The sequence below is a fragment of the Nerophis lumbriciformis genome, linkage group LG04, assembly GCF_033978685.3.
Source record: "Nerophis lumbriciformis linkage group LG04, RoL_Nlum_v2.1, whole genome shotgun sequence".
Classification (NCBI taxonomy): domain Eukaryota; kingdom Metazoa; phylum Chordata; class Actinopteri; order Syngnathiformes; family Syngnathidae; genus Nerophis; species Nerophis lumbriciformis.
The window spans coordinates 12,095,061-12,117,263 of NC_084551.2; the positions used below are offsets into that span (position 1 = coordinate 12,095,061).

General features: G+C 39.8%; 1 protein-coding gene across 3 annotated transcripts in view; it reads left to right on the forward strand.

Moving 5' to 3' along the window:
- spire1b (spire-type actin nucleation factor 1b) overlaps positions 1–22,203 on the forward strand; it is a 67,145-nt gene that overhangs the window by 26,295 nt on the left and 18,647 nt on the right. For all 3 annotated transcript variants that reach the window (XM_061949005.2, XM_061949012.2, XM_061949019.2), the window contains exons 4-8: positions 2,432–2,557; positions 16,949–17,023; positions 17,210–17,374; positions 19,398–19,484; positions 21,895–22,024. In XM_061949005.2, the coding sequence (XP_061804989.1) occupies positions 2,432–2,557; positions 16,949–17,023; positions 17,210–17,374; positions 19,398–19,484; positions 21,895–22,024 (583 nt within the window). The remainder of the gene's footprint in view (positions 1–2,431; positions 2,558–16,948; positions 17,024–17,209; positions 17,375–19,397; positions 19,485–21,894; positions 22,025–22,203) is intronic.

Consider the following 22,203-nt stretch of genomic DNA (forward strand, 5'->3'; position numbering starts at 1 on the left):
GGTCGGCAACGCGCGGCTTCCGAGCCACAATCGGCTCTTTACCGCCGCCCTAGTGGCACCCTGGAGCTTTTTCAAAAATGTATGCAAATGAAAAAAAGATGAGGAAAAAAAAAAAAAATTTTGTTTTTATATGGTTTCTGTAGGAGGACAAACATGACACAAACCTTCCTAATTGTTAGAAATCCCACTGTTTACATTACACATGGTTCACTGATGAGAGTATTTGGCGCGCGCCATTTTGTCCTGATTTCGGCAGTCCTTGAACGCACCGTAGTTTGTTTACATGTACAACTTTCCTTGATGCTGCCACAGACAGACGTATTTTATGCCACTCCTTCTTCGTCTCTATTTGTCTATCAAACGTTTTATGCTGTGCGTGAATGCACAAAGCTGAGCTTTGTTGATGTTATTGACTTGTGTGGAGTGCTAATCAGACATATTTGGTCACTGCATGACTGCGAGCTAATCGATGCTAACATGCTATTAATGCTAGCTGTATGTACATATTGCATCATTATGCCTCGTATTTTAGGGATATTTTAAGGTCATTTTATTTGTAGTTTCCGTTTCCTTTAACTTGGACACACACATCTTTACCTTTGGCCACTCTAAGCCAGTCATTTCCAGGAGTTCTCACACCCTCTGAAAAGCCTCCGTTTTAGTAATACTTTCCAATGTTGTAAAAATGTGTAGAATAAATATTACATTTCAACATTTCTGTCAACGAAGATTTGCATGAGCCTGCGACACATAGTCATTTTGATAGTAGACTAATATAGCCAATATAGACACTTACATCATGTGTTGCCTTCATTTGAACACTTTGATTGAAGCTTTTATTAGTAGAATGCACAGTACAGTACATATTCAGTACAATTGACCACTAAATGGTAACACCCGAATAAGTTTTTCAACTTGTTTAAGTCGGGGTCCACTTAAATTGATTCATGATACAGATATATACTATCATCATAATACAGTCATCACACAAGATAATTATCAGAGTATATACATTGAATTATTTACATTATTTACAATCCGGGATGTGGAGGGGGGAGGGGGGGTTAGATTTGGTTGATATCAACACTTCAGTCATCAACAATTGCATCATCAGAGAAATGGACATTGAAACAGTGTAGGACTGACTTGGTAGGATATGTACAGCAAGTAGTGGACATAGAGAGAGAGATCAGAAAGCATAGGAATAAGTATCTACATTTGATTATTTACATTTGATTATTTACAATCCGGGGAGGTGGGATGTGGAAGGGGGAGGGTGGGTATTAGTTATATAAGGCTTTACATTTTTTGTGGCTCCAGGCAGATTTTGTTTTTGTATTTTTGGTCCAACATGGCTCTTTCAACATTTTGGGTTACCGAGCCCTGTTCTAACTCAATGTACCATATTTTCCGCACTATAAGGCGCATCGGATTATAAGGCGCACCTTCAACGAATGGCATATTTCAAAACTTTGTTCCTATATAAGGCGCACCGGATTATAAGGCGCACCTATGCATCCATTAGATGGAGCTGCGCTAAAGGGAATGTCAACAAAACAGTCAGATAGGTCAGTCAAACTTTATTAATAGATTACAAACCAGCATTCTGACAACCCTGTTCACTCCCAAAATGAATAAACAGCTGTGTTATTATTTTCCCCGAGGTAAAGTCAGTGACGTGGTGTTTTGTTTATCTTTTAACAACAGCAAGGTATAACATGTAGTGCAACATTTATATCACATAGTGGAGGGGAACTTTTCCCTGATTCAATAAACAGGTAAAAAACAGTGATACTGTTGCGGTAAATCAAACGCTAGTGCAATCACAATATAGTAACACTCGAAATAGTGCAGAGCAATAACAATATATCAATAACTCAACGTTGCTCAAACGTTAATGTCACACAACACAACACACACAATAAACATGTAAAGCTCACTTTATGAAGTTATTCCTCATCCACGAAACCATCAAATTCTTCTTCTTCAGTGTCCGATTTAAACACCATTGATTCGTTTGTTAAATTCTCTTACTGATGCTCTATTCCCGTGTTCTACTGCGTGACTGATCGTCTTAAGTTTAAACTCTGCGTCGTAAGCGTGTCTCTTAATAGGAGCCATTTTTGGGTTAGAAGTCGGCGGCTGCTTACCGTAGAAGAAGAACTTCTTCTACGGGGGAAAAATAAGTTGGCCGCTGCTTACCGTAGACCTAAACTTTATGAAAATGAAGTTTAGGTTTGTTGTGGCTCAATATTGGTCCATATACAAGGCGCACCGGATTATAAGGCGCACTGTCAGCTTTTGAGAAAATTGGAGGTTTTTAGGTGCACCTTATAGTGCGGAAAATACGGTATGTCTTTCTTTATTCCTGGAATTCTACTTGATATTTCCCCGTCAGTTTTCCCTTCTGAAGTCTCTGCTTTTCTTCTAGATGTGTACGGAGCATTTACCCAGTCAGTCGGATGCCCCCAGTCACTACCAGGCAGTGTGCCGTGCTCTGTACACGGAGACCAGGGAACTCCGGACTTTCCTAGAGAAGATCAAGAGTGCCAAAGAGGTGGGTCAAGGGTTGACATTGGGCGTGGGGAAGTCCCGCCCCTCTCACATAAACCTGTACAGGGTGATGACTGACCTTTACTCTTGTTATGAAAAACTACAGTACATGTAAGGCGGGAGATTTATTAGTGCTTACATGATTACTGCTCAGTACATGCAGGTGCAGTGAAAAGCTGCTTGTGCATGTGTTGAAGGCTGCTCCTTACCCCAGATTTCCCCCGGGATGTAGTGATAAAGTGAACCACAAAATTTTTATTCTGTCCTTCCAGTGAGCAGAAGCAAATAAACTCGACCCTGCGATTAATAATAGGTGCTGAACGCCGACAGTTTTGCCTTGATTAACAACTTTATTTTTAGTAGCAAGCAACAATTCAATAGTAAAATCATCCCTGGCGAGCACGTCACAGCAACCACTTCCCTGCGTTCCCGGTCCCCGTATCAGGTGTTCATCATCATCGGCGGTCACTCGAACGAGTACGACGATCCTCCTGGTAGGGGTGTATCCCTTTATGGAGGATGCCTGTGCGTGACTTTGTTTAACGTGGGGAGACTGGTGCACAGACAGTCACCACACGATCCTTGACAGAATCGGGTCAGGGTCCAGTGGCATGGAGTCTAAGACAACTGGGGACCCTTTTCTGCTGCTGCCTTCTTCCGCCATCGCAGCCGTTGTGGTAGTTCTTAAATCTACCGTCTTCCGCCTGCTCCGCCGTTGAGGTCTTCACCGTATCCCTGGCTAGGGGGCAGTCAGGTACTAGGCCTTTGCCAAGGGCCACCTGGGGTAACAGTAGTAAAGACCCCATAGAGGAGCCTCCACTGCCGGATGCACTTTAACGTCATGGGGCGGAAGCGGGGTCGAGAGGCAGGAGCGAGTCGTCGTAGTCCGGGGGCAAGCGAGGAGTCGAGAACCAGGAAGCGCGAGGGAGGCAGGGAAGATGAGGTAGCACAAGACGCACAGCTTGACTCGGGGATGCACATAGGGAACTGCAGGGTGAGGGAGGACACGAAAATCAACGCAGGGAAAGCACAGAGATCAGGACAGAGAGAGAGCATAAAGCGACAGTTGCATCAAGCATCAGATGATCGCTTACTGTACGCCAACAGAAGATTATATTCCGGCGAGCGTTGGCAGGTTGTGCAGGCTTAAGAAGACAAGGAAGATCATCACCGACAGGTGCGCTGATTTCAGATTGATTGCAACCGGTGGAGTGACGCGTGCAGGAGAGGAGCGGCCGTGGGCGTGTCCCGAGGTGCGCTCATTGAGGAATGCGCATTGGCATGTGCCCGGGCCGTGACAATATAACAACTGGACACCATTATGGTTACCATTATCAGCTCATTTTTAAATGTTAGATAAAAAAAAGACAATTAACATTCATCAACACATGAAAACACACAAAAGTACTGAATATTGATGCCGTTGAGTACCGGTATCCATGCCCAGGTACTGGGAATTGATACTGTATCTATTTGAATGTGAAATGTACCCATTCCTGGTGGTACCTGCTTTTGAAAAGCTTATTTAAAGCTAGTAGAGGTGCAATGGAGAACAACATTACCAACTGGGGAGAAGCTGGGCAGTGATCCACCATAAAAGTGTGATTATTTTATATGTAATAGTGTAGTATAAGATAGCCCTGTATTTGACTCATGGCGACCAGTACAAAGTGCACCAGCTCACCCGTGACCCGGAACAAAATAAGCAGTGGAAAAACTAAATGAATCATAGTACATGAGTGTAACATCTATTTGTTTTCAGTACTGAGCCATGACATGGGAGCAGTGTTGGACAGTAGCATGAAATAGGCATGAATATGAAAGAGGCTCACAGAGCTATGGACAGTAGTGGGAACATCAGCTGATACCTTGAGGCATCTGTGGAAAAGCCTGTGGATAAATAAATGAATGGCCTCATCACAGCACATGCTTAATGACTCATGTTATGACATAACGAGTCTTCATCCACCACACGTTCTTTATTTTAACATGATTAAAGGGAATTGAAGATCATTCTAAGTCAGAACCTTTAATTGTTGTTATATAGAAAACTGGTAGTGTCGTCGAACATGCATACCTTTCGTGCAGACGGTGCAGGGTCCATTCACCCACTAACACGCAGCCATTTTAATTATTTGGTGCCAAGCCTGAATAAGTGGGAGGTTTGCGTCACAAAGGGCACCAGCATAAAAACTATGTCCAACAAATCATGTGAGTGACTTTCTGTTGCAAACCTTGATGGAATAATCACAATTATTGTTATAAAGCGCACAATCGCCTTTATCATTCTATAATGCTAAAAAAATGTTTTTCGATATTTTTTTAAATAAAGGGGACCAACATATTGGCTTTATTTTAACAAAAAATCTAATGATACATTCAAAAACATTCCTGCAGTGCATTTACTGTGGAACCCACTTTTTAGCGTGCTAAATACTTGCAGTTTTTCCAAGTTTTCACGTGTTTTGGTACACACAAACCTTTAGTAGATCAGGCCCAGTGTGTATATTTTTCATTTTAAAAGTGTGAGGAAGCAGTTTTTGAAATTGATTGAAACTTTTATTAGTAGATTGCACAGTGAAGTACATATTCCGTACAATTGACCACTAAATGGTAACACCCCAATAAGTTTTTCAACTTGTTTAAGTCGGGGTCCAGATATATACTATCATCATAACTCAGTCATCACACAAGATAATCATCAGAGTATATACATTGAATTATTTACATTATTTACAATCCGGGGTGTGGGATATGGAGGGGGGTTTAGGTTTGGTTGATATCAACACTTCAGTCATCAACAATTGCATCATCAGAGAAATGGACATTGGAACAGTGTAGGACTGACTTGGTAGGATATGTACAGCAAGTAGTGGACATAGAGAGAGAGATCAGAAAGTATAAGAAAAAGTGACTACAGTTGATTATTTACAATCAGAAGAGTTATGATGTGGAAGGGAGGGTGTTAGTTTAGGGTTGAAGTTGCCTGGAGGTGTTCTAGTGTGGTTTTGAAGGAGGATAGAGATGCCCTTTCTTTCACACCTGTTGGGAGTGCATTCCATATTGATGTGGCATAGAAGGAGAATGAGTTTAGACCTTTGTTAAATCGGAATCTGGGTTTAACGTGGTTAGTGGAGCTCCCTCTGGTGTTGTGGTTATGGCAGTCATTTACGTTAAGGAAGTAGTTTGACATGTACTTCGGTATCAGTGCAGTGTGGTGTTGGAGGACATGCTCTCTCACTGGCTGACAGGCTGAAATGGGCCACAATAAAGACGAAGGGACATGTCTTACATGAATGAAAGTATCTGCAGACTTGCTGACACTCAGCCTGACAAAACTGCAGACCTGCGTTGATTTTCCGAAGCAATGTTCAGACCCTAGTAAAACTTTAATCTTCATCTTTATTAAACCTCACAACTACCCAAGGTTGTCAGCCCTTAGCGTTTTGGAGGCACGTAGGCATTTAGAGTTTAGCCTAAGATTGAATTAGAGCCAGTGCTTATAAAGGACTTTGTAATGTAGAGAGTGATTTATGGCAGTAATCCAATTGTAAACGCATCAATTGTCAAAAAAAATGCATGATCAAAAGGTGTATCTATGAAGCTGAACTGCACTTTCTTTGTTTAATTGTTTCTATCATTCACAAACATTATGAAAGACAAGGCGACGGATGTTTTTTTTTTTTAATGCATTCTAACTTGTAAAAAATAATGGGAGGTCCTCTATTCTGCCCATAGTACCCAATAAAAAAACATCCAAAAACCGTCAAAAATACTTTTGTGACTTGAATGTTAACCAAGTATTAGTGATATTGTTATTATAAGCGCCAACGCAGACAAACTATTTATAGCGGCGTAGTGCCAGTGTTGACTTGTCAAACTTGATTGTAGATCAAAAATCATGCCTCTCACCTGGATAGTAGAAGGATGAGGACGTATTCCGACAAGTTGGTACACTTTGACAGCCAATTTAGACCCGGAATGGCGAGAACGACATGAAAAGACGGTTCAAGTCCTCTTTCTCTTCGCAAGGATTCTGTGTCGTTCTTCATCTAAACGGGAATATATGAACATCTTAGCAGTCGGAATCCTAATGACAGCAGACCTTGTACAGTAAGTGATGTGTTATTATGTTTGTTGGCTCTTAATGAAGTCTGCGGTGCGTTGTAATCAGTGATGGAGTTAGAAAACAAAGCGAACGTTGTGATGCGCTAGTTAATGCACCGCGTATGCTTTAAATGAACACAATCCGTAAATATTAAATGTTGTTATAAATCTGCCGACATTACATTACATATATATATATATATATATATATATATATATATATATATATATATATATATATATATATATATATATATATATATATATATATACATACATACATATATATATGTGTATATATATAATGTATATATATACACATATATATATAATGTATATATATATATACATATATGTAATGTATATATATATATATATATATATATAATGTGTATATATATATATATAATGTGTGTATATATATATATATATATATATATATATATATATATAAAATGTATAAATGTTTGGATGTTTTTAAGGGCTTTACAGACAGAATAGAGTGGCTTCCAAAGGCTCCATTGTAAGCGGACTTTTGATCGCATTTATTTAATACTTTGAATGCATAAAAAAATACATCTGTCGTCTTGTCTTTCTTAATGATTGTGAATGATAGGCAAAATTCCCCAAAAAGTGCAGTTCCCCTTTAATGGCAAGACAAAACAAAAATATGCTTAAACACAAGATAATTTCATCATTTAATTTGTGCTTTTCCCCTAGCGCACAATTAGGCTGTTGCATTAAACACAACAACATAATGTTTTTTTTCGGTTCAGTCATCTATTAACATCTAGTGAAGAACTCACATTAGGCTTTGCCTCTGGGGCTTCGCAGTGGTTTAGAATCTCCTGTTGTGTGCGTGTGTGTGTGTGTGTGTGTGTGTGTGTGTGTGTGTGTGTGTGTGTGTGTGTGTGTGTGTGTCTCCACCTCCGGGTTATGTTATGCACTACTGCAACTGCCCTTTTACTGTGCATAATGCATCAGAATGAATAGAGGGGATCTGGTAGGTTACATAACTGATCAAAAACAAGGGTGGACAGAGAGCATGCTTATTGAGGAAACCGGAATGAATAAATGACACTCATGGATTGACCAAGCCACGGGTATTGAGTCGACCCTGGAATCCTGACCAATCGCAACAGTGGTTAGGGGAGCTAGCTGCGGAATCCGAGCGTTTTGGCCAAGAGGAAAATAATGCAGATTTACCTTGTACGCAATTTAAGAGTAGCTTATTAACTTGAGAGTAGCTTATTAAAAAAAATACAACTACAAAAATACAACTATAGTGGCCTACTGGGATCCAATATCATTTAAAGGGGACCTATGATGATTTTCTTCTTTTCTGATTTTTATAAATTTTGGAAACTCATGTTAAACAATACCAAAGCATCAACTCCTAAAGTTCATGCATTTTAGCGTGAGCTTGCACACAGTTTTGGATGCCTCTGTTTGCAGGGGTTTGCAGTCTGGCTATGTCTTGATATCATCTTGCAGACAGACTCATAAAACAGGTTATGAAAGTGACTGTGGAGCAAAATTTATGCAAAATGTACTACAGCGCATATCCAATCCAATTAATATACCACAAGTAAGTGTTTTAAATGTAGATTAAAATCATCATGAGAAATGAGCAGGTGAGGGCCCTTTAGAAGACACACATCAGCCCTCATCAAAACATTCTTAAAAAAAAGAATAAAAAAAGGTTTTGAGAAAAAAACTTGTATTATTTGTTTATGTGCCAAAAAGAATAATGTTGTAGTTTTCTTTTCTCATTTTTCTGACAAGTGGTCTAATATTAGACGTATTATGCACTTTACATTAGCTTGGTTTTAGTGTGTAAATTTCCATAAATTTTTATGTATGCCGCCTTTGTTTGGACACACAATTTTACTGAATAGGCCGCTAAGTAATTGATAAAGTTCCAATGCAAATCAAACAAAACCACATGCGTTTAAACACCTATATTCTGTACAACTAAAATACACAGTTTAACAACTCGTTTAATGTCAGCCTTTAAATCCTTAGTATTTAATGTTTTACTTAATACTACCGAGAGATCACTCAATCAATCAATCAATCAATGTTTATTTATATAGCCCTAAATCACAAGTGTCTCAAAGGGCTGCACAAGCCACAACGACATCCTCGGTACAGAGCCCACATAAGGGCAAGGAAAAACTCACCCCAGTGGGACGTCGATGTGAATGACTATGAGAAACCTTGGAGAGGACCGCATATGTGGGTAACCCCCCCCCCTCTCGGGGAGACCGAATGCAATGGATGTCGAGTGGGTCTGACATAATATTGTGAGAGTCCAGTCCATAGTGGATCCAACATAATAGTAAGAGTCCAGTCCATCCCGAGTCCAGCAGAAAACCATCCCGAGCGGAGACAGGTCAGCAGTGCAGAGATGTTCCCAACCGATGCACAGGCGAGCGGTCCACCCCGGGTCCCGACTCTGGACAGCCAGCACTTCATCCATGGCCACCGGACCTGTGCCCCCCCCCCCCCCCCCCCCCCCCCCTTCACAAGGGAGAGGGGAGCAGAGGAGAAAAGAAAAGAAACGGCAGATATCAACTGGTCTAAAAGGGGGGTCTATTTAAAGGCTAGAGTATACAAATTAGTTTTAAGATGGGACTTAAATGCTTCTACTAAGGTAGCATCTCTAATTGTTAGATAAGTTAGATAAGTTCTTTATGTCTCTTACAATTAATACTATGTATTTATTTCACTTTGTTTTTCATGTTAGTACATTTTTTTTGCACTGTATCACAGTCAACAATTGTAATGCTACTGGAGAACTACCCCGATATAGTTGTATCAGATAATTGGCTTCACTAATTGCTAACACAAAAATTATAGTTTTACTACAGGTATGTAAAAATAACTCACATTCTAAAAAAAAAAAGCTATTGTTGGATTAAAGGGGACCTTTATGCAAAACCAACTTTTCTTACCTATTGGTACCTGTTTTGTGTATTTGGGATCTGCATGAGTACGAAAAATGGGAAATCAAACCTGTCCGGTTAAAACACTGAGGACATCTATTAAACAGACGAGAAGCAAGGAATCATGCAGAGACAGAGTTAAATTTTGCTCAATTGAGGAGAGACGTTTTTTGGGCTGTACTCTAGTTACAGATCCAAACTACGCTCTAAAGTCCAGCCCACGTAGTTCCTCTATTTATTTGGGAGGTCCCTGGTTACATCACTGAAGCTGCCGCTGAAGGAAGGGGGTAATCTCAACAGCTCCAGTTAGACACAATATATGACTATTAATGAAATGCAAATGTGCTGACACTTGTGATATCGCCCTGTCTCTGCTTTGTTTGCGTCACGGCACTCGATGTTCAGCCTTGGCAGTCAGCAGGCCGATTCTGGAAACAAACATAACTATAGCAACGTCCCTTAAGCGTAAGAGTTGTGTGATAATATATACATAATTATTCTAACCAAACCATAGAGACATGTCAGCGATATTTTTAAAACAATCTTGCCTTCCTTCATACTTCCTCCAAACGAGCCGTTTGATATTTGCCCAATTTGTGACGTTTTTCCCAAGTGTGACATCAGCGGATATCTCCATATATGGAGAAGTGCTTTGCGCGAGTCCGCCATTGTAGTCCGACATAGTTGTCGATAAGTTCCTTGTTTTTCTCTATCCTCTCGTTGTGGGACAGACTGTCTCGTACATGCACATGCATCCTGAAGAGACGGTCAGAAAGCGGCCCGAAGATGGTCTGTAAAACATAATCTATGCAAATTTTGGACCAAAGAACCACCCATGCATGTAGAAAAAAAATCATAATCTGACCCCTTTAAGCAAGTGATTGTACATGTAAAAGGCCTTATATTATCGTCGTTACTTGCCGTAACCCTTTACATAAATAAATACTCACTTGCATGTAAGTATGCACTTGTGAATAGTAGCAGGGTGTGTAGTACTTGTTAGGTAACACATGCATACATCTGTGCCTTTGTTTATGAGGGAGATCAGCTGTGAGTGTCACCCTCCCCCCTAACGCTGCATTGCTGATCTGTTTGCAGCGCTGTGCCAACCCACAGGGGATCCATCTTCATCCATTCACCACTCCCAGCCCTGATTGCCAAGCAGGGTCTTTGTGCCCTTAAATAGACTTTGACCGAAAAGAAGCTAATCAGCGTTGATTCCCAGGAATAGGAATGGGTATTGATACCGATTTTACCGATTCCGGTTTAATTGTCCATTCTGCTAAACGATTCGGTTCTTCCCCGATATTAATTTTGAAAAACAAATACACTAAATTGTTTTTCAATATGAAGGAAATGAATACGGTCACGCTTGTTGACAACCAACACAAGTCCCCAATCCGGATCCACTAAATAGTATAAATTTAAGGAGCCAAAGGAGTAATTTCCATAATTTCCAAAAAAAATGGTTTGTTTATGTTGACATGTGTTTTAGTTCCACTAACTTCGTCATTATCGCTAAGCAACAAACAACAACATAACTCTTGTTACACAGATAACCCAAACGTGTAGAATAGGATAGGATAGACTTTATTCAACCCACAATGGGTAAATTCTGTGGTTGCTGTGTAGATTTGACCACCTATGCACACACACACACACACACACATTTACATACACACACACTTATATATATATATATATATATATATATATATATATATATATATATATATATATCAGGGGTCGGCAACCCGCGGTTCTAGAGCCGCATGCGGCTCTTTAGCGCCGCCCTAGTGGCTCTCTGGAGCTTTTTCAAAAATGTATGAAAAATGGAAAAAGATGAGGGGAAAAAACATATTTTTTGTTTTAATATGGTTTCTGTAGGAGGACAAACATGACACAAACCGCCCTAATTGTTATAAAGCACACTGTTTATATTAAACATGCTTCACTGATTCGAGTATTTGGCGAGTGCCGTTTTGTCCTACTAATTTTGGCGATCCTTGAACTCACCGTAGTTTGTTTACATGTATAACATTCTCCGACTTTCTAGGACGTGTTTTATGCCACTTCTTTTTCTGTCTCATTTTGTCCACCAAACTTTTAACATTGTGCATGAATGCACAAAGGTGAGTTTTGTTGATGTTATTGACTTGTGTGGAGTGCTAATCAGGCATATTTGGTCACTGCATGACTGCAAGCTAATCGATGCTAACATGCTATTTAGGCTAGCTATATGTACATATTGCATCATTATGCCTCATCTGTAGGTATATTTGAGGTCATTTAGTTTCCTTTGAGTCCTCTTAATTCAATGTATATCTCATGACACACTTTCTGTATGTAACATGGCTTTTAATTTGTTGCGGCTCCAGATGTGTTTTTGTATTTTTGGTCCAATATGGCTCTTTCAACATTTTGGGTTGCCGACCCCTGATTCGATTCAACAGCGATTCTTGGAGTCACGATTCGATTCAAAATCTTTTTTTTTTTCCAATTCAACACGATTCTCGATTCAAAAAAAATAAATTTTCCCTGATTCAAAACGATTCTCTATTCATTCAATACATAGGATTTCAGCAGGATCTACCCCAGTCTGCTGACATGCAAGCAGAGTAGTAGATTTTTGTAAAAAGCTTTTATAATTGTAAAGGACAATGTTTTATCAACTGACTGCAATAATGTACATTTGTTTTCACTATTAAATGAACCAAAAATATGACTTATTTTATCTTTGTGAAAATATTGGACACAGTGTGTTGTCAAGCTTATGAGATCGATGCAAGTGTAAGCCACTGTGACACTATTGTTCTTTTTTTTAATTTTTATAAATGTCTAATGATAATGTCAATGAGGGATTTTTAATCACTGCTATGTTGAAATTGTGACTAATATTGATACTGTTGTTGATAATATTCATTTTTGTTTCACTACTTTTGGCTTGTTCTGTGTCGTGTTTGTGTCTCCTCTCAATTGCTCTGTTTATTGCAGTTCTGAGTGTTGCTGGGTCGGGTTTGGTTTTGGAATTGGATTGCATTGTTATGGTATTGCTGTGTATTGTTTTGTTGTATTGATTAATTAAAATAAATAAATAAATAAAAAAAATTACAAAAATAAATTAAATTAAAAAAATCAATTTAAAAAAAATGAGAATCGATTCTGAATCGCACAATGTGAGAATCGCGATTCGAATTCGAATCGATTTTTTCCCACACCCCTAATATATATATATATATATATATATATATATATATATATACATCCACATACTAAATGATTGCACTATGTATACGTAATACAACTTAAAACACTCTATTCACACCTATATTGCACACTAAGCAAATATTTTGCACACCAAGGGAATCAAGTAAATCCCAGTATTTACATAGGTGTGCAATATTTACACAGTGGCTTCCAGTGCAAAGAGCCTTCAAAATAAAAGCATAGTGGTCTGAACTTGGATTCTACCACAGTACCCAACTTAATGCCCCTTCCTAATAATTTTTTCGGAGATTGTTTGAAAGAAGGGTTTTAGCATGTGCAAAAGTTTTTTGTCATTATAGTCAAAACCTCTATTAGGTAAGAGTATAAAATATCATATGAAAAAAATGTCAACAAACTGCCATTTGTTTGAAAATCCTTTATTATGGCCCATTTTCCTTATGTCTCTGTCGAAGGTCACAAGTGAATGTGCAAGCAATGGCTAGTTTCGGTTTCAGTTTCGACTTATGTCAACAACCGCGTATGTCGACATCAGTCAGCTAGTCCGATGGCCGTCGATATAAACCTGTTGCAAGAATTTGATCAACACACACAAGTATTTGAGTGCAGTTTTTGACAAAATTCTGCTTCCAAGACCACTTGCAGTGTAGTGGTTTACAAAGACTGCTGGTAGTGTAGCTAGTGCAGGACTTCTAATCCATCGCTGTTACTCTGAACAGGATATGATCATCATGTACAACATGTGGCGTTTGTGTGCCATATTGGTAATTCCAAAGAGGTAATGGACCTCTTCCAATAACTAACGCGCTCTTCACTGGCTCGATGAACAGTGTTTTCCCTAAATGGCCTGCTTTAATCCCCTAAGCGCTTCAACATTGCCATGTAACAATGGAGCACTGTACACACTGTAGTCCTGCAGTCATGATGCAGCAAAATGAATGACATTGTGTGAGTGTTGTTATGTAACAAATACACAGCGTAGCTTATACTGCAGTCATGGCAGCTGTTCATGGGCAGGATGAAAGTGCATCTGGACCTCCCAATAGCTTGACACAGTCATGTGACACATTTCCTCTTGGTTTGGCCTGAAAAGCACAGGATTAGGCAGAGGGAATATGTTTGTATGCCTATAGATTTCTACTAAGATGTACGGTTTGGTTGAGTTCAGTTGGCATTTCAAAAGAGTCTCGAAATTTCCGTGGGATGCTCGTTGCGATTGTACACTGCTACTCCATTTGTAAGTTGACAGAGAAGTGCAGAAAATACAGAAGTTACAATTGACCAGCAACGAAATTTGGATTTCAAAATGGGAGAGGACACAACTGGCTTGTGTGCATGTTTTGGAGTAATACGAATGGAAAACAAATTGTTCAATCGTATTTTATTTTTCGGCCTTGCGGCTTACGTGCAATGATTTCTCCAGATTCTCTGATCCTTTTGATGATATTACAGACCGTAGATGGTGAAATCCCTAAACCCCTTGCAATAGCTCGTTGAGAAATGTTATTCTTTAACTGTTTGACAATTTGCATATGCATTTGTTCACTACTTGTTCACCTGGGGATAGGTTGATTGGCAACACTAAATTGGCCCTAGTGTGTGAATGTGAGTGTGAATGTTGTCTGTCTATCTGTGTTGGCCCTGCGATGAGGTGGCGACTTGTCCAGGGTGTACCCCGCCTTCCGCCCGAATGCAGCTAAGATAGGCTCCAGCACCCCCCGTGGCCCCGAACGGGACAAGCGGTAGAAAATGGATGGATGGATTTGTTCACTAAGTGGTGACCCTCGCCTCATCCTTGTTTGTGAATGACTGAGCGTTTCATGGATGCTGCTTTTATACCCAATCATGGCACCCACCTGTTCCCAATTAGCCTGTTCATCTGTGGGATTTTCCAATGAGTGTTTGATGAGCATTCCTCAACTTTCTCAGTCCAAATTCCAAATGAGCTAACATTTGCAAAAAATAACAAAGTTTTCAACGTTTGTACCTTGTCTTTGCAGTCTATTCAATTGAACATAGGTTGAAAAGGTTTTGCAAATCATTGTATTCTGTTTCTATTTACAATTTACACATTGTGCCATCTTCACTGGTTTTGGGTTTTGTAAATAACTTTACTTTGTTTTTTTAAGATGGCATAATTATTTAGTTTAATGTTTATATTGTACATCCTAGCTGGGAATAGAACCACGTTCGCTGGAACAATAGACATTGTACTTGTTTGTGAGTCATATTGCCGTGTAGAGGCCAATTTGCTCTAATCTTGCATCTAGCCGGTGATTGCTTGGCTGCTGCGTGCTGTCAATCATTGTCACGTTGGCAGGAAAGCAGCCCTGGAAAGCCAACCAATAAGCTTTTAGGACAAGCTTTAGCCTGAGCGCCCGTTTTGCATGTGGCGCTAGTGTTTGACTTTTCTCCATTCAATAGCGTAACATTATTGTTGGACCTTTAAAAAGTGCAGTAGATAAAAACTGCCTTTTGAAAAAGTGCAGGGGACATGCACCCCTGTCCTCCACCCAAATTACGTCCATGGAACTGACCATAAGTATAAATGTGGGAACACACAAAATGGGCACTTGTGAATGAAAAAGAAATGTACGCAATCTGTGCCCCTTGTTTAGAGATAACGTTTGCTAATGGTTGTATCGTTTTGTGTTATTCAGTGGTCACACTGCTATGATACCACATTATTTAAGTGTTTGATGCAGTTATCACAACTAGCCATTAGGGTTGTACGATACAGACCATATACTGTGTCATGTCTGTGATCATGTTTTGTTTAGTTATGTTTTGCTTGGTTTTTGGACACTTTTTAGTTCTTGTCTTCACTCCCTTTGTCACCATAGTAACCATTAGTTTCATCTGGTTCACATCGTCATGTCACGCACCTGTCTCACGTTTTCACATTTTGAGTCACGCACCTGTTTTCACTAATCATGTCATCACTATTTAAGCCTGTAATTGCCAGGTAGTCAGCCTGGCGACATCACTCTTGACACACTCCTGACACTGTTTCATGTTCATAGTCCCTGTTCACGTGATCGCAAGTAAGTTTTGTTATGGACATGGAGTCTTTGGTTGGGAGCGGTTGAAAAAAAAGAGATTTGAGGAAAAAAAAATCTTGCTCTTTGATGTCATCCTCCGGTGATGGCGTGACGTCATCCTGGAGCAGCGGGGCTGGCAGCAGCCTGCTTCCACCCGGAAGGGGAGGAGCTTGCAGGAGCGACGTGTCCTGACCGCTCGCGGAAGTCTTCCCAAACGTCCTCCGTCTTGGGCGACGCTTCCGCGGCTGGGGCGACGTGCCAACGTCGTGGGGCCACACGGAGTTCAATGACACCAATTCTCCATTTGGCCCCCACATCTGGAGGAGTAGCGTAGCGTTTCCTCCTCCATCGCGCGCAGGACCTCCCATGCTCCCTCGTCCATCTTTCTCGCGGAAAAACTATTTAGCTGGCGACATCTGTCAAGACTTGGACTTTGGAGTGGTTGTTTTCCCGAGATGCAAGTAAAGCTGGACTGGACATGGCGTGAAGGTAGATACATGTTTAATTTTACACTAACAAAAAGAACAAACGAAAAGCGCACACAAGGCGGAAGTACAAAAACTTGGCTAATGAAACAAAAACTAGGACAAAGGCAAAACTATGGACAAAAAAACTAAAGACACTAACTGTGGCATTAATCAACAAAACTTACTTGCGATGACGTGAACAGGGCAGCATGGACTATGAACATGAAACATTGTCAGGAGTGTGTCAAGAGTGATGTCGCCAGGCTGACTGCCTGGCAACTACAGACTTAAATAGTGATGACATGATTAGTGAAAACAGGTGCGTGACTCAAAATGTGAAAACGTGAGACAGGTGCGTGACATGACGGTGTGAACCAGGTGAAACTAATGGTTACCGTACTATGGTGACAAAGGGAGTGAAGACAAGAACTAAAAAGTGTCCAAAAACCAAGCAAAACATAACTAAACAAAACATGATCACAGACATGACATACTGTAGATATAAATTAGATACATTGGACTGAGGATAGAGTTTGTATTGTGATAATGCATGTTGATGACTCATTTCACCTGATTCCAAATGTCACCTTTTTCTTTTCCCCAACAGAACCTTCGTAAGATGGAGGAAGACACAACAGTAGGAGCCAGCAGAGACCTGGATGAGCTGCAAAACGCAGACTGGGTAATGTATACAAGCTATCATTGATGTTGACTGATCAATAAAAGACATCTCACCATTGTTATTCTGTTTAATCCCAGTCTTAGAAGATATTTTTGTCGCATCCAGACCATAAGCATACCAATTCATATATCGCTTTATCAATATTTCCTGTTCTCCCCTCTTAATATCTTTTATTTTCCATGTCAGGCTCGATTCTGGGTTCAGGTGATGAGGGATCTTCGAGACGGAGTCAAGCTTAAAAAGGTGCAGGAGCGCCAGTACAACCCTCTGCCCATTGAATACCAACTTACCCCCTACGAAATGCTTATGGATGACATCAGGTCCCAACGCTACAAACTGCGCAAAGTCATGGTTAGTATGCCCTCCAACCAACTTGTTGATAGAATGATGGACCTGTCTGTTTTGAAGAGCAGCATGGTGGGTGTGTGGTTAGCACGTCTGCCTCACAGCCTGCCAAGTGTTGGACCTTGGACTTTTTGATTCAGACGGGCCCACTACAATCCTGACGCAGACACTGTCCCAACTTGCACCATTGATGTACGTCGTCCCTCGTTTATCAAATCCAATCCACTTTATTTATAAAGCACTGTTAACAACAAAAGTGTTTCCAGAGTGCTGCACATAAAACAATCAAAAAAAGGTAATTCAATTAAAAGCATTTAAATACTAAATATATCTTTTTTTTTATTTTTTATTATATAACGAAAAAAATCTAATAATAATATTAATAAAAACACCTAAATAAGTAACTAATCTATAAAATATAATAAAACAACACAGAGGACCACACGACTCACGCCGATTTAAAATCCAGAAAATAAAAGTGGGTTTTAAGACAAGCATTAAAACATTCAACAGTGGGGGCCATTGTGACATTAGGGGGCAGACCATTCCATAGTTTAGGGCCCACAACAGAGAAGGCCCTGTCTCCCTTAGTCTTAAGTCTCGTCTCAGGTACCACAAGTTGGAGCTGGCCCTCAATCCGTAATGCGCAAGCTGGATCATACATTTGACTGAGGTACGTGATGTACTTTGGGGCCAGTCCATTCAAAGCTTTAAAGTACCAGTAGAGTGGAAAAACAAGTTGCCTCCATATATAAGCTATTATCATATACATCTGATGTATGACACTGAAAGATGAATAAAGTTTGCAAACAAATAGATATGATCAAAATAGTATCAATCTCACGGAGATTCCCGACCCATTTTGAGAGATAATGAGCTAGCCAGACACGTGATCCGTGACGTAGAGGTTGGAACTGCAGATCCCTTCCCCACCAACAACAATGCAAATCATGCAGACTTTGTGAGAGCCAACACCGATTACTTTTGGAAAAATTATGATCCAGAACCTTGTATTGTTGATCCTGAATACACGTTTTAGAAGCTCTGCTAAACAGATCCAGCTTTAGTGAAACACTAAGCATCATGTAGCAATATTGCTAATGCAAAACAAGAATACAAATTACAAGCATAATACAACGATAGCTTACTGTACAATGTGAAGTGAAGTGAATTATATTTATATAGCGCTTTTCTCTAGTGACTCAAAGCGCTTTTACATAGTGAAACCCAATATCGAAGTTACATTTAAACCAGTGTGGGTGACACTGGGAGCAGGTGGGTAAAGTGTCTTGCCCAAGGACACAACAGCAGTGACTAGGATGGCGGAAGCGGGGATCGAACCTGGATCCCTCAAGTCGCTGGCACGACCACTCTACCAACCGAGCTATACCGCCCCATTGTCTGCTCTTACTTTGACAACGACTGATTAAGATGTCCATATCTTCCAGTACATATGAAGAATTAATCCTGAGCCACAAGGAAGTCTCTCTGCAGACACTGTCTTCGGTTGTGTGTGTTTGTCTCCATCTCCGGTTAAGAATTCAATGTCACAGATGAACAACTTCTACATTTATGGCTATTATCCAGATGAGAGGCATGATTTATAATCTAGAATAACTTTGACGAGCCGAGACACGATGATGCAGGAGCAGCCGGACGTCGTAGTCGGCTCACAGTAAAAGCAGCAGAGGGCTACTTTGCTGTGTGTTATCAATCCGCTGCTAAAAAAGAGTTTATCTGCGTTAGCGCTTATAATAACAACATCGCTAATATAAGCAGCCCCAATGATAAAAAACACTGCACTGTAATACATATAAGACATAAGACTTAATTTAATACTTAGCGTAGGCCAAAATATGTAGAATATGCTTTAGAAAAAATGTTTTTGCCGACGTAGTAAAGCCGCAATATTTGAAGCGTGATGTGTGTACCTACAAACACACGCCCGAAATAAACCAAACAAAATATGTGTGAACTGCAATTATAGTATTTAGGAATATGTCATTTGTTTGCTGTGTGTCTGTTTCAGGTGAATGGTGACGTACCACCCAGGCTTAAAAAGAGTGCACATGAAGTCATACTGGAGTTCATTAGATCCAGACCCCCCCTTAACCCTGTGAGTGGAATTAAACTCTTACTTCTTCACTTTGCATGCCCGTGCAACTTGTGACATTCGTAATCAGACACAACAGACCAGTGTACTGTGTCTTTTTATGAGCTCATCGAGTAGACAACTCTTCCACAAAAAAGGCAGTCATTGATCATGAGCAATGTTCCCTCTAATTTTTCATGTGTGTGAGCAAACGCACAAACTCCCTGAGCATTCAGTGGAGCACATGTGAGCAACATCAGACGTGCACACTGTGGCCACACCAGCGTCACACCTGTCCCAAACCTGACATCATAACAATTTAAATGTTTTATTATAATTATTTTCTGATATAAGTGATTTTGCCCTCTTACAATGACAATAACAAAAAAACATGTTTTTCATGATCTATGTGCTAGTATTGTATGTCTGGCTGCGAGTCCTGCCTTTAAAAGAAATGTTACCCCTTTCAGAGATTACATTTAGTTCCTGTAACTTTCTGTCTGTAAAATACATCTTTTTATTGGCATTTATGAAATCTAGTGACAACATTTAATGAATAATATCCTTAGATTAACATCCTTAATAAATGGCAGTAAAATAAGCACACATCTGATTGAGGAGTCAGAGTGTTACAACCTGGCATTTACACATTGTGTGGCGTTGGGGTTGTCCGACTTTTTGTGTGGCCATAAACGCAGCACTGGCTAAGTGCCATGACTGCGTGATGTTGGTGCAGGTGAGACAGGGCGAGCGGCTTCTGTTGATATGACGGATGACAAAGTTGGTTTAAGCCTGGTTTGTATGACAGAAAATGACCAGTTTTTCTAGATAAAAGCTTTTTTACTCATGTTTTTGGTGTGGTTTTTGCTCAATAAAGTGGTTGATGGAATTCCTGTCCGTAAAGTGTCTCGACAGACGATAATTGAACTGTGTTGACAAAGATTGTTTTATTCATTGGAGCCACTCTTGTTGTCACCTGTCACTCACAGAGTTGCATTGCAAAATCATACGGAATAAATTGTAATGTGTTTATTTTGTTTACAGTTAAATTTTTGATTTTCTGCATTAATTTGCTGTGCGTTGAGGACGCGTGAGCAGTGCGCAATTGCGCAGGCGCGCACCTTAGATGTCAGGTTTGGTTGATCATGAGTCAAGAAAATCAATTAAAAATGTAACCCCCTGAATACTGTCAATAAATATCCAATCTCTTCTACTTAAGTGTAGGATATATTTTTTAAATTGATAGTGGTTGGTTTTTGTACAACAATATAATGCGTAAAAATGTGAATAATGGAAGCACCCTTAAAAATGCCTATTTTTTTTACATAGAAGCATTACAACTTGCCCTACACAATTATTAAATGCATTTTAAATCGCAAAATATGTACAGTAGGGAAGGGATTCATATGGCCCTAATCCTGAGTGGAACCCGCCTGATAGGAAGGTGGGGGGGTTAATCATTTTGCAATGCAGTCTCCTGAAAATGATGGAAAGCGCCACTCTACATGACAACTAATGCTGTGGTCAAAGTTGTAATTGCCACAAAATAACATTTTAGGATATTCAACACTCTACTGTCATCTGGCGGCTAAAGTGGATAGTGCACCCCCCGATTCGTCACGTTTCATGTCTCAGGTAAACTGCAACGAATGGGGCCATATGAATCTCCTTCCTACTGTTGGTACTCATGAGAGATGTGCTGATCAATCGGCCACCGTTCAGTTTCAGACGATTTTCTTGAAAAAGTACGTGATCACCATTGCCAATTAATGCTTGTTATTGCGGATCACAAACACTGATCCCCTATAGGTGAGACTGTATTTATTTTTAACACATTGTCACAGTCAGTACATGACATGTAAGATGAGGGCGGATCCATCCATAAATTGCAGCATGGGTAGTATCAGCATATAATACAGTGAGTACGTCGAAATTTTTATTTTCCTCAAAATCATTTATTTGTTGTTTTGTTAATGATTACAAACTTATAGATTATTTTCCATAGACACAATAACACTTTGGGTGGAAAAAACAAATGGTTTAAATGAATGGTAGGTAGTAGTTTTTACTTTTGTTTAGTTATTGTGTACTATTGACTTTGTTTTGCTCAAACAATTTTATGTAATTAAGACAATGAGAAACTAGTTTAAATATTGTGTCAATATTGTTAAACTGTCAATAGCACTCAGCATAAGTAAATTGAAAAATTTACAGTTAACAAAATGTGATCGGTATTGGTATCGGCCGATCTCGCTAATGGACGATCGGTGTCGAAATCAGCAGAATAAACCCTGATTGAAACATTCCTATTTAAAACAGAGATACTTTTTTTTTTTTTTTTAACTTCCCTTATTATTCGATGCTGACTGTTTTATTGAACATCTACATGTGTTTTTTGTCAAAGCATATCAGTAATTATCACATATTTGGGAAGGTGTCTGCACGTAAACTCAAGCCACCAACGCAGCCTCCTCCCACGCTTCATGAAAGGATACTCAAGGAAATTAAATCTGAGAGGAAACTTCGATCCGTGTCTCCCGATGAGATCCGCAGGGGGCGACTGGGTAAGATCTTCAACTCTTATCTCTTATCGTTTTCTTTCTCATACAACAGCTGACCAATTGGTCTCACCACCAAAATAAAAGCCCAACATGTAATTTGTTTGAATAAATCTTGATTTCTCATGCAACTACAGTGAAATTAAACATTATGTACAAGTTACTTACAACTCCTAAACTGCTTT